This window comes from Scyliorhinus torazame, chromosome 11 (genome assembly GCF_047496885.1).
Source record: "Scyliorhinus torazame isolate Kashiwa2021f chromosome 11, sScyTor2.1, whole genome shotgun sequence".
Classification (NCBI taxonomy): Eukaryota; Metazoa; Chordata; class Chondrichthyes; order Carcharhiniformes; family Scyliorhinidae; genus Scyliorhinus; species Scyliorhinus torazame.
The window spans coordinates 80,400,620-80,417,530 of NC_092717.1; the positions used below are offsets into that span (position 1 = coordinate 80,400,620).

The 16,911-nt window shown below is 45.7% G+C and overlaps 1 protein-coding gene across 2 annotated transcripts in view; it reads left to right on the plus strand.

Moving 5' to 3' along the window:
• Window positions 1-16,911, plus strand: part of csmd3b (CUB and Sushi multiple domains 3b) — a 2,718,576-nt gene that overhangs the window by 2,143,052 nt on the left and 558,613 nt on the right. For both annotated transcript variants that reach the window (XM_072467431.1, XM_072467430.1), the window contains one exon: window positions 13,688-13,804. In XM_072467431.1, coding sequence (XP_072323532.1) covers window positions 13,688-13,804 — 117 coding nt within the window. The remainder of the gene's footprint in view (window positions 1-13,687; window positions 13,805-16,911) is intronic.

Here is a 16,911-nt window from a genome sequence, read left to right on the forward strand (position 1 = left end):
CAAGGAGAGAAAACAAATAAATGTGAGCAATGGCTTGAATGAAGAAGGGTGAAGGTCAGTTTGCACAGCATGTTAATGACGCATGTGTGTGAGAGGGCAGTACAATAAGGGTAAGTATGAATGTTGACTGTTCAGATTGGGATGTAAGATGCTCACAGGAAGAGAATTCAATGGAGCTGTAAGTTGACCTGAGGAATGTTGTGCAAGTAAATGCTGGGCAAGTCAGAGTCTTTTTGTCATTTATTCTTTGATGGGCTGTGTGTGGCCGACAAGGCCAGGATTTGATACCCATTGTCTTTGAATTGAGTGACTTGCGAGAACATTTCAGAGGGCACTTAAAAGTCAACCACATTGCTGAGGGTCTGGAGTCACATGTAGACTGGACCAGATACTTATGATCGAATGTCTTCCCTGAATTACATTAGTGAACCCATATGGGTTTTTACAAGCGATGATAGTTGCCATTATTCCCATTCCTGAGGCGAGCTTTGAATTCCAGATTTTATGCATTGAGTTTAAAATCCACCAGCTGCCTTGGTGAGATTTTAACCCCTGTCTTCAGAATTTTGACATGCGTCTTTGGATTGCTAGTCTAGTGACATTACCATTACAACATTGTCCCTCCTCTTGGGTATTGGCATATGAAAGTTAGGCTACTCACCTGCCACGCCCTGCTGAAGTCTGGAGCTCCCTTGTGTCTCATTTGGAGGGAGCACATTTCTGCTGTTGACTTCCTTGGCCACTTTCATCCACATGTACTTGAAGTTGCCATGCTTCTGCCATCCTTGGTAGAGCTCACCACACTGCAATCCCTCCAGGTAAGAGTGAGAGACCCGGGAGGGGAGGTGGGGCAGAAGTGTGGGGGGGGGGGAGGGGGGAGTTTTCCTCGGTCTCCTCTTCATTCCCGTGGCAGTTAGGCCTCAAAACCCTAAGTGCTGTTGTGTTTTGCTAAAATCATGCCATGGTCCCTTAAAAATTGGAATCCCTCTTTTGGCTATGTCACCTCACCTGCAGTCCCAAATTGGCTGGGGAGTCCAAGGCAGGTTTTTAATTGGTTTGGTCTTGTAAAAGGTAACAGGCTGGAAAGTTTTGTGGCACAATGATAGCACCTCTGCCCCTGGACCAGAAGCTCCAGGTTCAAGTCCAATGCCAGGACTTGATGACCACAGAAGGTGCATTAAAAATAGGGTCATAGAGTTATACAGCATGGAAAGGAGTCCTTTGGCCCATCACGTTCGTGCCAACCATCAAGCACCTAACTATTCTAATCCCATTTTCCAGCACTTGGTCCATAGCCTTACATACTATTTCCAGTGCTCATCTAAATACTTCTTAAAAGTCATCCGAGTTATAATAATAATAATCTTTTTTAGTGTCACAAGTAGGCTCACATTAACACCGCAATGAAGTTACTGTGAAAATCCCCTAGTCGCCACATTCCACGCCTGTTCAGGTACATTCAGAGAGAATTCAGAATGTCCAATTCACCTAATAAGCACATCTTCCAGGACTTGTGGGAGGAAACAGGAGCACTCAGAGGAAACCACGCTGACACTGGGAGAACGTGCAGACTCCACACAGACACTGACCCAAGCCGGGAATCAAACCTAGGTCCCTGGTGCTGTGAAGCAACAGTGCTAACCACTGTGCTACCATGCCGCCCTAGTTGTCACTGTAACCTTGGATTGGTTCTGTGACTTTAAGCTGAACAGTGGGTGGGACAGAGGTTTAGCCAAGACAGAAACATTAAGGTGTGTTTCAAAAGAATATGTTATTGGTAAAATTGGCAATCAGAAACTAAGATAAAGAGATTATTCTGGCATATGGTTGTTTGAAAGGAGAGTTTTCTCAGATTGTAAGATCAGAAAACATATAAATCACCTATTTTGACCATTATGCATGCCTTCATTCTTGTAGATGCAAGGCTTTTGGTAATATAAATCTAAAAATCTTTGATAATTGGACTGCCATCTCAGAGGGCAGTTAATAGTCAACCACATTGTTTTCAGCCTGGAGTCACACGTAGGCCAGACCAAGAAATTCAGAAACAAGTGTGTGGTGATCTTTGTGAGGTTGACTTCAGGGTGGAAATCGCAGTGATCACAAAGGCACTTGAAGTTCATTTCATGGACTAAACTAATTTGATTTATACTACTTGATTTAGAGTTCGACACTTATTCCTATGGTAAACAAATATATTATTTAACTAAACTCACTAACACTATCTCTATATTCTAACTACAATTATATTCTATCCTCTCTAGCTCTACAATGCACTCTACTCCAATCTCCTCTAACTCTAATATACCCTCTCCAGCTCACTTTCCCAGAAGCCAAAGAGTCAGTGCCTTTTATAGTACTGTCCCTTAGCTCCATCTAGTGGCTAGTTTTAACATAACATTAACTCTTCAAATGCTGTACATTTGTATCATGTCACAAAGTGGTATGAGATTCTCATTTCATGGCATCTCATGAAGTGCTCTGTCATAATATAATCAAAGTAATTCATCTGCCTACTTTGAAAATTCAAAATGAAGTTATGGAGCTAAACTTTAATTGGAGTTTTTTGACATCGCTATGCAATGTGTTATTTTTTCGGCTCAAATTCCACCCTAAATTTCACTACTTATTCCAACATGAGGATTTTAAATATCACGTCCAAACATCTATTACTGGGCAGGAATGATGATATAAAATTATGGTATCATTTTGAACATTTTAAAATGCGATGCGTGTTGGATATCAAAAACAATTTTTCTAAGTATACCTGTGTAAAATCAGATATATTTCACGGACTATTGCTTTAATTACTGCTAATTTTTAGCTTGGCAAAGGTTTTCTTGCATGACTTCACAGAATTTGCCAGTTTGTTGGCAATTTAAAGGGAAAATCAGAACTGGCATAAGGCTCACTATTCAGTGTCGTCTGTGACTAATATCTATTATCAAACCTAGTGGTAGATGCTAAATGGTGATAAATTTTATTATGTGATTTTTGGATAGAGCAAGAATTCAATATTGATGTACGCCATAATATTTTGTGATTTATCTTTTACAAATCCAGACAAAGATTATCAGAGTATGGAATCAAATATTGCACATTTTATTTTGTGCTCAGTCTCAACATTGAGCAGAGGTTAGATCCAGCAGCATGGGCTTTGGTGTATGATAAAAGCCCCTCTATAATTGAAAAACAATGCATCTATGAAATGGAACCATGTTTTTTTCTTGCAACACAAACATGCTTTATGGTCTCTTTTACTGAAATTATTACGTTATTAGATTAAGTTATTTCCAGATAATGCACAATTATTTAAATTTTGTACTCTGGATTTATATCAAGTTGGGTTTCGTCTGTATTAATTAGTTTCCTTGTAAATAGCAGACAGAGAGAACTTAATTTAATCCTTCAGAATTGGATTCAAACCTAGGCCCCAGAGGTGAAGGACCAAAGTGCTAAATGACTGGACCACTTGATTCCTTAGCTTGCTGAAAGAGATCTTAGACACGATATAAAGGAAACATTTCTAAGTGTAATTTTGGGCACAATTGGCTGGGTGGTCCGCGGTGGTGAGATCGCGGCCCATATTTAATAGCACTTACTGCCAGAAATGAGCCCCCATGAGCTTCTCGCCATTACTGGCTGTCTCGCTGTCTGATTCACCAGGCTCGCACCTCAACAGCTTGCCGCTAACGAGGGGGAGCTGCTTTTAAACGCTCCTTCACCACTCAGTCCCTGTCAATACACAAGCAGGGCAGCGTGCTGACCTGCTCCTCACTTGGCGATTCCAACCTGGCCAGGCTTCTGGACGGTATGGAGGAAAGACGGGACATCCTGTACACCCCAGACTGTCAGAGGGCCAGCAGCAGGGCCACCAATGCCGCCTGGGAGGCAGTGACTGCGGCTGTTATTTCAGGCAGCATGACCAGGAGGGCCGCTGTACGATGTAGGAAGAAGTCCAGCGACCTTCATCAAGCTGCAAGAGTAAATTACCACCCCTTCTCCTGGCATCAGTTCCACCTGCCACTCCTCAAATTCCCAATCCCCCACATCCCACCCACAAATCACTGGTTGACACCTTGCACCCTCCCCACATCAGATCTTTGTACTTGTTCCTCAGCACCTCCTTGCATCCACCAGCACAACTTATTCATGTCCAGTTACGGTGCCCAGACATGGCACATGCCATGGACCCCCTGATCAATCAAGTGTGGGGCTCACAATGCCCTCTCTTTATCCCCGCAGGAGAAGATAGCCCATAAGAGGCACGAAAGGGCCAAGACAGGGCCGGGCACCTGAGATCTGAGTCCTCACCCCCTATGGGGAACGAGCCCTGGTGGTCGCAGGGTTGACAGAGGAGGGAGTAGTCACTGACAGCGAGGCTTACTTGTGCCGCGGAGGTGAGGATTCACTTCCTCCTCACTCAGGTGACCTGTCTCAAGTGAGTTCATGTTAGGCAAAATGATTCTTGCCTCTCACTGACCACATGTCCATTTTCTCATACCTTCTCTATCTGATGAGGCCGGGCCATTCTGAGTTCTGTTCCGCCCCCCCACCCCCACCACCCAAGAGAAAACCTTGGAAAAGAGCTCTGAGAAGACCACCATCAAGGCATCACAGCTATTACATCGACATTCCACCAGTGCTGAGACTCACATTCTATTGGGTGATATTAGTGGACAGGCTTCTGGCGTACAATCTGGTGAGCGCCCCACAGTTGCTGATGCACATCAGGTGGAGGCAGGAACATCCAAGGGAAACAGCAGTCCGAGGTCTGCTGGATCCCTGGACTCAACTAGGTCCGAGCCAGATGCAGAGCCTCTGGACAAGGTTCTCCCAGATCTGATGCAGATGCTAGGACACGGCCATGAGATTCAGGAGGAGATGTCAGCGACATTCTGGGTATGTAGGTCAGGTGTTTATTATGCATCGGTGCAGACTCGATGGACCAAAGGGCCACTTCTGTGTTGTTTTATTCTGTGGTTCTGTGACTGAGGAGCATTACTGAGGGTGTCGACACGATGGTGCAGACAATAGGGTGGTGCCAGGACTGGTGGAGCCAGATGATACACAGGCCTCTGGAGCTCACTCCAGCTGACCCTCCATCCCAGAGCCCTACGGGTAGCGTCAAGGAGGAGATAGCTCTGGAGACCAACCTAGGGCCTGCCACCAATGAGACAACAGCGGTCTCCAGTTCTTCTGAATCCACCCCCCCCTCCCCCGACACCAGCATTGTCAAAGGTAGTGGGCAGAACAGCGTGGAACAACGATGCCAGTGACACTGATAGGTCGGATGATGCACTCCAGCTTCAGGCTCACAGAGGCCACCCACCAAGGTCTACCATATAAGACCACAATGTGCGAAAAGCAGGAGGCTGCCTCCACCTCTTATTTGCATCCTCGGGACATACCTAGACATAGCAGTAGACCATGTTAGATCAAGAAGATTAAAGATCACTGAGTGGGGTCTGGAGGGCGGTGAGTCAGCAGAAAGACAGGAGTCAAACTTTAGCATAAACTGACAAGCACCAGAGCTTTTCTCACATCAAATTATCATCACTCTTCTGCCTTGCATATTGGCCCGTTGACAATGCCGACATAGGCCCATCACCCTGGTGTGATGTTACACAGACCCTCAGAGGGTGGGATATGGTAGTCGGGGAATGGAGGGGGGAAGGACGGGAATGGGGTGTAGGGGGTAGGTGAGCTGATGGTCAAAGCCTCGTCCTATGAGAATCTGCCAATGATGAGGGTCTTCCTGGTCCTCCGGGAATGCCGGACCCACGTCGCCACCTGTCTCCCATCCTCTGGCTCCTCTTGAAGGTCCTCCCTTGGCTCGTCCACCATCCTCTCCTGGTCCGCCTCCTCCTCCTTCTCAGATGAGGCTGCATGTTCCTCCTCCAACATGTCAACCCACTTCTGTGCCAGGTTGCGGAGGGCACAACAGACCACCACAAAGCAGGAGACCCTCTGGGGAGTGTACTGCAGTGCACCACCAGAGCATTCCACACATTGGAACCACATTTTTGCTGTCCGATGCACTGTTTAATGACAGCACAGGTGACAACATGGGCCTTGTTATACCGGGTCTCTGCCTTGGCCATCGGCCTCCGCACTGGCATCATTAAACAGGACATCTGTGGGTAACCCATACCCCCCAAGAGCCAACCCATTATTCTGGGGTGGTTCTCTAAGATGCTGCGGTTCTCAGTGTCCCAGGATCTAGCTGTCATGCATGCTCCCTGTCATGCATGCTCACCTCCCAGAGGTGGCGGTCACACACAAATTGAACATTCAGAGAATGGAATCACTTCCTGTTATTAAAGGATACACCCTGATGCCCCGGTGCGCGTAATGTGACATTCGCTGCATCAATTACCTTCTTGACCTGGGGCATCCTGGTGATGGCAGAGACTTCAACAGCCCGGACAGCTTGGTGGGGTTGGTCCAGTTGATACAGTCAGCTGCCTGGGTATATAGGGCACCCGTGACCTCAAGAGGTGCCGCACTGTCTCTTTGGTGAAACAGAATCTCCTGCGGTACATAACTGTCCGTCATCTCCTTGAAAGACCAACGACGCCTGTAAAACTTGGGCCGTCGCTGGCCCACCCCCTGCACCTGAGGGGCCGCCTCCAGCCTGCACCGACGTTGCTGCCTTCTCCAGCGTCTGGCCACCTGGGCTGCCATCAACACCGCGAGGGCATCCGCTGTGGGTCCATCGATTTTGGTTTCTGTAAGGAATTGGAGAAGGGGAGAGACTGACAATCAGTTAGTGCTTCCAACCCGGGACGCTCAATTCCCCCAAGCTTCCCCCACCCTTACGTGTGCTGCCTTCTCTCAAAGTGCCAATCACCGAACCGGTTGTGCTGGAAATTTGCGCTCTGCATACTTACCCCCGGCCACAGCAGGAGCCCCTAGACTCGTACCAGGATCATTAGGGAGATGGTGTTCAGGTGCCCTCCCCTGATCCACACACACACCCTTTGGTCACGAGGCTATCCCTGGTGCTGAAGCCCAGCTCGAGTGTTTGATTGTTGGCAGCTGCCTCTACGGTGCTGACACTTCTAGAGGACAGACAAAATGTTGAGTTTGATTGAAATGTGATGCATTAATCATTGTCTGAGACATGGCATGTGTACCCGTGAGAATGGACTTGAGAGTTGTGAAGTGCTCGACTAATCAAGGCCAATTCATTATTAGCAATACCCTTCAGCTGTGAAGCTAGAGGCTGTTCACAGTCAAAGGGAGTTAAAGTGACCTTCAGCATATCACCAAGAACAGAGCTCTGTCCTGGAAGTGTTTGGTAGGACAGACAGGCAGCAGCTGTAGTTTCCCCTGTTAAATTTAAAGATGGCTTGAAGGTCTCACAGATGAAAAGCCCCTCAGTACCATCCCTGGCCCAAGGGAGACCCCAACCTGAAACCCTTCAGCGCCCATCCCTCCTGAGGGTTGTGTCCCTGCCCTCCACCCTCCCACCCCGAGCATTGAGGCAGCAGCTCAGTGCCCTTGATCTGCATGCCCGACAATACAAATGGCTACTCAACCCCTCAGCAGCCATTGTGCCAGCTTCACATTTTAAAAAAGGAATACTAAACAACATGTGTGTAATTTCTTACAATTAATTCCCAGGAGGCAGTTATATTCAACTTCAATCTCATTAATGAGATGGAAATGGGTGATAATTGGGGTCAATGATGTGCTCGCCATATTTGGCGTGACCCAGAACACTCCTTCGGGAGCAGGCCGTTTAGCATCTGGTGCAAATCTCAATTTTGGCCTACCCCGCTATTTAACCGGCAGCACCCATATGCAGTGGTTAAATTGCGCCCGTTGTCTATGAGTATTTATCCTTTAAAATTTTCCATGCACAATAACACTGTAAAATTGCATATATCGTAGTGAGAGGGACAGATGTTGAAATAGAAAGGTACCTCATTCATTGAGGTTCATAAATATTGTTATTGACAAACAGAATTTAGACTTCTAATAGATCAGAAATGCTCCAGTAAATGTTCATCTTAAATTCTTGATGTTTAGCTGGTGGAGTAGATTGCATGCCCAGGATAGTATCTTCTCAGTTGTCACTTTGTTGAAGTGGCGGAATGGAAATCTGATGGTTTCCACAAGAGGTGGTCACTCTGCTTTGCCAAATTACCAGCCAAACAATAATAATAATACAAAGAGGGAAATTGTATCAACTCTCATCCTGGAATCTGAGGGAAATCTGTAGCTGAGTGATTGCTGGTCCAAACTTCAAACTCAAGAATGGAATTATTTAAAATTAGGTACCAGCTAGTTGTCTGACCATGTGATCTTAACAAAATAATGGTACATGGTCCGGACAGTGGAGAGCGAGGTCATCTTGTGAATTGATGACAGAAGATAAGTATTTTTGCCTGGAATTTGCACAGGAGTTCTCCAGTGGAAAACCAGCGGATCCTTTGGAGACATTATAAAACAGCGAAGAGCTGCTGCTTGATTCCACTTCCTCAGGCCTTCCAGCGATCCCCAATGATGTTATGGCAGATGTGGAGAACACTGGAAATGCAGAACCTTTGTTGCTAAATAGTAAATTCTTTTATTGTGTTTTACATTATAATTTAGTTAAGATTTCTCATTGCTTCGGGTATATTTTGTCGGGTTTTACTCATTTTATTAATGCCACAGTATATCTACATTCATCAGCCTTTCAATGTGGAGCACCTTCATTGCTAATATTCGCTTTAAAAAGCTCACCAGTGCCATTAAACTATTAATTCAAATGCCAATTGAATGATGCCAGATTTCTTGGTTTTTCTTTGTATTGTACATGTAATCACCATGATATTTGCAACAACTTTTTATTGGACTGATTAGATTCTGTATGACTACCAAGAGATTGTTCTAATTCATTAAGTACTAAGGGGATGACTTACTACATTCAAATAGAAACACCAGTAACCTAATGTGGGGACAAGCCATCCCTGTGATATACTTTTGTCAAGGTCCTCCAGATGTTTCCAACTAGCATGTTAGACACACACATTTGGCACAGCATCTCAGAAATTGCCCTCTTTTCATCGATTAGAATCCAGGATGAATTTTACGAGCTGCTGTGGTCCCTGCCTTACCGCAACCCTCCCCCCCCACCCCGGCTAAGAAGTCAGGGACGGGGGAAGGGGGTTATGCTGCTGAAGGGAATCAGCCCAACAGAAGAAAAGTTACCACTGCAACCATTTAACAGCAATTGGCAGAGGTTAGTAGCTCTCCAGTAGTGGAAGCATTGCCAGGAGCAGTGACCACTGCTGGTCCTGCGCTCGGAGCTTTAGTGTGCATTTAGCACTGGATTGGGATTCTGTAAATCTTTGAGTTTCACCCAACCTCAGAGAGAATGCTTGAGCGGCCGGGGGGGGGGATCTGAGATTTGAGACGCCATATGGGATTGGGGAACATGGCGGAAATAACACATTTGGGAATGGGGTGAGGAGGGAGAAGGGGGTTCTGGCTGGCATTTGGGATGGGGCCTCTCCTATCACTGTTAAATCCTTGCGGCGGCAGGATGAGGTTCTTTAGTGGCATTAACTGGCCATTTAAGATCTTCAATTGACCTGCGAGTGGGCAGGACACCCGACGTCACCACTAACCATGAGTAGAACTGAGGGGAGGGGTGGATAGGTTGGCGGAAGGTAAAATGTCCACTGGATCTTGCATGCCTCCTGCCTTCAAAACCACTGGCAGGGGCATGTAAAATCCAGCCCCAGGTGCTGCAGACATTGTGTAGCTAATAAAGACATTTGATCTTTGTGTAGTTTAAAATATCTTTGTCAAGGTTCAGTTTGTTCTGAGGAAAAAAAATGAGAAGGAAATAAAGAATGACAAAAGGCCATTTAGCCAAAGGAAACCAATTCTTCTATTGACCACATACATTCTATTCCATTATTTCACCCTTTCATTCAGCCTGAGTACTCTTATTCCCAAAAGGTAATTTACCAAAAGAATGCCTCTTTCCCATCTCCATGCAGGCTTGGCTGACCATCTTCGCCGAGCAATATTCGACTCATTCCTTCCTCTCTAACCCTGTACATCATGTCTCAGTGTCTGTTTATCCTTCTGCTCGTAAATGCTACCCAGTTAGGTGTCTAGATTTATTCAGCTGAGTTAATTAGCATGGTGCTAGCTATTTTTGTTGGGATATGCTCCTTTAATCCCTTTTGGGTCCACAGATTGAAGAACAGCTCTGTTGTTTTGAAGTCTGGGGCGAAATTCTCCCCCAACGGCACGATGTCCGCCGACTGGCGCCAGAAATGGCGCCAATCAGACGGGCATCGCGCCGGCCCAAATGTGCGGAATGCTCCGCATCCTTGGGGGCCAAGCCCCAACATTGAGGCGCCGGAGGGATTTCCGCCCCGCCAGCTGGCGGAAATGGCATTTGTTGCCCCGCCAGCTGGCAGAAATGGCGTTCATTGCCCCGCCAGCTGGCGCGGAAATGCGGTGCATGCGTGGGAGCGTCAGCGGCCGCCGACAGTTTCCCGCGCACGCGCAGTGGGGAAAGTCTCTTCCGCCTCCGCCATGGTGGAGGGCGTGGCGGGGGCGGAAGGGAAAGAGTGCCCCCACGGCACAGGCCCGCCCACGGATCGGTGGGCCCCGATCGCGTGCCAGGCCACCGTGGGGGCACCCCCCGGGGCCAGATCGCCCCGCGATCCCGGAGCCCGCCCACGCCGCCTGGTCCCGCCAGTAAATACCAGCTTTGATTTACGCCGGCGGGACAGGCAATTTCTGGGCGGGGGTCCCGCCAACCAGCGCGGCCCGATTCCCGCCCCCGCCCAATCTCCGGTACCGGAGACTTCGGCGGGGGCGGGGGCGGGATTCACGGCGGCCAACAGCCATTCTCCGACCCGGCGGGGGGTCGGAGAATGACGCCCCTGACATCTGAAATTCTGTATCATTTGTGCGATCAGTGAGCCTGGACTCTGACTCACATCTGCCTTGAACAACATAAAACATAGAACATACAGTGTAGAAGGAGGCCATTCGGCCCAGAGAGTCTGCACTGACCCACTCAAGCCCTCACATCCACCCTATTCCCGTAACCCAATACCCCCTCCGAACCATTTGGATCAGAGTGTGACATCAGAGGAAATGTAAAGTTTTGGGCCCATTATATTTTGCTAATCAATCATTCAAACTGAAGAAGGCAACAGCATTTCAAGGGAATAAAAACAATGCGAATAAAGACGTGCCTGTCTTTGTAATTGACCACAATATCTGCTTGGCTGAGCCAATGATCATTTATCTGGTAATTCACCGGGAAACCAATGATGCTTGTATTTATTTGCACCCTCTGCAAAGGTAAGTAATCATTAATGCATTTCTGAGTTCCTTCATTTGCACTCCGTTTTGCATTTTGTCAATCTTGCTGAAGTTTTTGTCCTTTGAAATACACCTTTTCGTTATGATCGATTGGAAGACTTACATTCACAAAATAGTCAACTTTACTCTTCTCCCTTTCCTTCATTGGCCATTGGAAAGCTTTGCACAATTTTTTTTTGCTGGAAATTTATTCCGAAAACATATCATTGAAATTTTAAAGTGTAAACGATGAGTGTGGATGAGAAAGCGAGCACACCTTGTTTTGGACTGGGAACAAATTAAAACTCTGTCATTTCTACATAACATGAAGTCTTAATTTGCTTTCTGCTATCCTCCAGCCATGCTTTGCATAATACAGTAGATTCCGGAAGTTGATTGAGGGCACTAATGAAAATAATTCCCTCTGGTTCATTCATTAATTACAGTCCTTGAAAGTCGTCTTGCTACCTGAGGCATAAAAATGTTGAATAAATAATTAGAAATTCACAAACTATTCTTCATTTTCTTTAAAGAAGTGATTTCAGTTTTCCATCACCATTGTGCAATCTCATTTTATGACTGTCCATTTAAAATATTAAAATACATTATTATGACAGTTTTTGAACAAATCTGCTGACAACATTTTCACATTTAAGAAGAACAAGCGGTGGAAATAATAATAATCTTTATTATTGTCACAAGTAGGCTTACATTAACACTGCAATGAAGTTACTGTGAAAATCCCCTAGTCTACACATTCTGTTTGGGTTAGAGGGAGAATTCAGAATGTCCAAATTACCTAACAGCAGGCTTTTTGGGACTTGTGGGAGGAAACCGGAGCACCCGGAGGAAACAGAATGTTTTACTGATAGCCTGAATCACCTGCATTTGATTGTAATTAAAGCATCAATAATGAGAAAAATGTGTTATTTTAGTTAAATTACTTATTTCTTTGCTCCTGATGGGGCTGGAGTTTCCACTTGGAGTCAGCATCCCAATGTCGAGATAAGGTCTGGGTCCCAACCCTGCATTATGTTGGCAACAGTCCAACCAAATGATTAATTAATGGCCAGAGGTTATACTCAGTATCTAATTAAGAACAGTGGGCAGGTTCTCAAGCAGGAGGGCCATTCCATTCAATCTACACCTGAAGAAGCCCTTTGAGCAGTTTTTCCGAATTCTCCTTTGCTGCCGGACTTCCATTGTGGAGTGAAAAATGCTCCATATGGTGCCCTACAGCCGCAGTTGTATACTGTATACTGGTTGTGAAGGAAGTCTCAAAGTGATCCTGGAGTGCTGACGACCACCCACAGACCCCGTTCCATACAGTCTGCTGCCGGGAAGCCAGTTCCAAGCATCGGCCATTTCCTCGATGGCATGTGGGTCCATGGACCGAATGGCAAATTCCGGTTGCCCTCAGTTCAATGGCTTTAATTGGATCTCTTAATTGAGTTAACATGCTACCCGTGTTCACCTGTCTCTGATTCCACCCATGTTGGCACCAAAATCCCAGGTGTGTTTTATTTCTTTGTTTTAAATAAGGCACTAGAAAGAATCCACCGAATAAAAGTATTCTAATATATGAAACTTTGAAACACAGTGGAATAAAGTGTGGGTGGTTGAAAAGATTCCATATGGAGTGAATCACAATGCTGGCATTATCACAATCAGGATAATCAATATCAAAACATGATGCATGGTATTTTAAATATACACTTTAAAGTCCAGGTGAGATTTTCAACCTCTATTATAAGCTGCCCACCTGCAGCTGCCCATTGAGGAACAAATGTGTCAGTGAATGGCCGATTGTCCATGTATTGCACCATCTGTACCTTTAATTGCACGTACGCCTAACAGCCTGAATCAAAGGATGGTTTGCATTTCCCCCTTCTTAATGTAATGTTTGTGAAGTTGAAATATTCTGTAACTCTGTGTACTCCAAGGAGACATCTGTCTGATGGGGCTAGAGTAGCTCAATTTACAGTAATTCTCAAACCAATTTACTGGGAGTAATTCCTATGCATAATCAGCATTTGAGCGAGCTGCATGAGCTGCACTGCTCAGGCCACATTTATTTTTGTGGGAAAGAAGAATACCTGGGAAGTTAAGTATTGTAGTAATCATGCTTGACGTATTGTGACAGATTTCCCATGAAAAAATGAGTGTTGTAAATGGGTGATGTGGTGATGACAAGGAATATCAAGGCCATGATTACAATTTAAATGCAGTGATGATTTATCTTGCGGTTGACTCAGATGCTTTTGTAGATTATAAGCATTTTTCCTTGCATAATATTGGAAACATTCAACGAGCTTTAATTTTCTACTGAAATGCTAATTTTCTTTTTTTTCCTTTGTAGCACTCTGTGGTGGAAATATTCGAGGACCCACTGGTACAATTTTGTCACCTGGTTACCCTGACTTTTATCCAAATTCATTAAATTGTACTTGGACTGTGGAGGTTTCCCATGGTAAAGGTAATGAAGTGTATTTCTGAGGATTTTGCATGTTCCTACCTATAATCTGTCTAATATTCTAGTCAAGCAGTCAATTTTGAGCTGAAAGAAATCTGAAATGACAATTATTTATTATGAAACAGGTCAACTGTAATTTGCAAGTATGACACTAATTCAGTCAGCAACAGATTAGTTTCAGTGCGGAGAGTGAGGAAAGTGTATACATTCATTGTCGTCAATGAAAAGAATAACTGCCTGGCAAAATTATTGGATGAATTAGCTTCTGCTTAATCCAGATTAATAGTGCTGGAGATGTGTGCTCCAGAATTAGCCGGACCACTAGCCAAGCTGTGCAAGTACAGCTACAACACTGACTCCGTGCAATGTCGAAAATTTCCCAGGTATATTCAGTCCACAGAAATCCGACAAATACAACCGAGCCAATTACCACTCATCCGTCCACTCTCCATCATCAGCAAAGTGATGGAAGAGGTTGTCGATGACGCTATCAAGTGACGTTTACTCAGCAATTACTTGCTCAATGTTGCTCAGTTTGAGATCCGCCACACACACAGCTTCTGACCTCATCACAGCCTTGGCCTAAACTGGACAAAGGAGCTGAACTCAAGAGGTGAGGTGAAAGTGACTGTCTTTGACATTGAGGCAGCATTTGACCAAGTGCAGCATCAAGGAGCCCTCGCAAAACCAGATCCAATGGGAATCGGGGGGGAAAACTCTCCACTGGTTGGAGTCATACCTAGAACAAAGGAAGATGGTTGTGGTTGTTGGAATTCAATCATCTCAGTCCCAGGAGTCACTGCAAGAGGGGTTCTCAGGCCCACCATCTTCAACTTCTTCATCAATGAGCTTTCCTCAATTATAAGGTTAGAAGTGGTTAGTTCACTGATTGAACAATGGTCAATACCATTCTGACTCCTCAGATCCTTCAAAGTGCTGTAACACTTTCAGTTTTCAGCTAATAATGACAACTAACATTCATGCCATGTAAGTGCAAATAATGAACATCTCCAAGCAGAGAGAATGCAACCATTTCTCCTTGACATTTAATGGCATTATCCCATGGGATATTGATAGAACACATCTATGTTCTATCAATATCCCAGGCACTACTATTGAACAGAAACTGACCTTGACCAGCCATACAAATACCTTGGCTGCAAGAGCAGGTTAGGGTTGGAATTTTACAACAAGTATCTCACTTACTGGCTCCCGAAAGCCTGCCTGCCTACCATCGATAAGGCACAAGTGTGATGGAATACTTTCCACTTGCTTGGATGAGTGCAGCTCCAACAACACACAATAAGCTTGACACCATCCAGGAAGTGGCACACCATTCACCACCTTAAGCATTCATTCACCACCTTAAACATTAATTCACTCCACCATTGCAGCATGGTAGCACAGTGGTTAGCACAGTTGCTTCACAGCTCCCAAGTCCCAGGTTCGATTCCCCGCTTGGGTCACTGTCTGTGCGGTGTCTGCATGTTCTCCCTGTGTTTGTGTGGGTTTCCTCCGGGCGCTCCGGTTTCCTCCCACAGTCCAAAGATGTGCAGGTTAGTTGCGATGCTAAATTGCCCTTAGTGTCCAAAAAAGGATAGGTGAGGTTACGGGGATAGGGTGGAGGTGTTTGGATGGGGTGGGGGGGTGGGCTTAGATAGGGTGCTCTTTCCAGGGGCCGGTGCAGACACGATGGGATGGATGGCCTCCTTCTGCACTGTAAATTCTATGAAACAGTGGCGGCAGTGTGTACCATCTACTGCCAGCAACTCGCCAAGGCTCCTTAGACAGCACCTTCCAAACTTGTGACCTTACTCATCTAGGAGGACAAGGGCAGTAGTTGGAACCACCATCACCTGGAAGTTTCTTAAGCAACACAGCATCTGGACTTAGAACTATATTGCTGATCCTTCACTGTCACCATGCGAAAGTCCTGGCACACCTTTCTACTGGCACTGAGTGTGTGCTTACACCACATGGACTGCTGCACTTCAAGAAGGGGGCTCGCCACCATCTTCTCAAGGAAAATTAGGGATGGGCAATAAATGTTGGTCCAGCCAGCAATCCATGAAAGAATTTAAATAAAGGTTTTGGGGAGGTAGGAGGTGTAGAGTAGAACTGGAAAGTGACTCCAGTCTAGGTCGAAAATAAATCCGAACCATCAACAAACCTGTAGGAATCTGATTTGGATAATTTGCATATCTGATGACCGAGACGATACATTTTGCAGAGTGATGAAGAATTACTCCTGCTTAAATATCGGCTCATTCATTTCCAAACAGATCAGGTTTCCTTGTCTATGAAAGAATTTGGTCTCGTGTTTCAGCCAATCCTCTGTCAGATTACAATTCCTGCTGTTTTCCCATTGACAGATAGTTCTGACTTTAACTAAGTGTATACTGGTTGTCTGCTGGTCCGGGGGGGGGGGGGGGGGGGGGGGGGGTTGGTGGAAGGAGAGCTTTTACCTGTCAACATGGGTGAGTTTCTGTGTGACTTAAAGAGCTGAAATTGTTGGCATGTCAGCAAGTCAGCAGGATTCTGTTGACTTTTACTTTTAACCTGAGAACATTCTTCAGTAGATATGCACACGTCATCACTGATCAGGTCAGCCGGGATGAGCTCAGTTATGCAGCCCTGGCTGGTTTCCCACAAGTTCAGAGAGATACACGTTGCACACATGTGATACACATTGCACACATGTGACAATCGATGGGCCTCGGGTCACCCAGCAGATTCTTTCAATTAAAAGAAATTCCACTCCAACGTTCAGCTGCGATGTAACCACCGAAATATCATCATCTGCCTTAGTACTAAATATTCAGTAAGCTGGTCTAAAATTTTACTCTGCACCAGTCAGGTCTCCCACAAATGTTCATACCTTGAAACGGGGTCGGTGGATGACTCCTTGGGGAGCGCTACTCTCTGATGACATGCTTGATGAGACCTGTGTGGAGCCCTATACCACAGATGGTCAGGAAATTTACAACAGAAGCCACACCAGCACAAGAGCAGTCATTGAGTGAGGATTCAAGGTATGATTTAGGGGCCTAGGCAGGCCTGAGGCACCTTCAGATTGTACCCCCCAGGATTTCCAGAATGGTGGTGGTCTG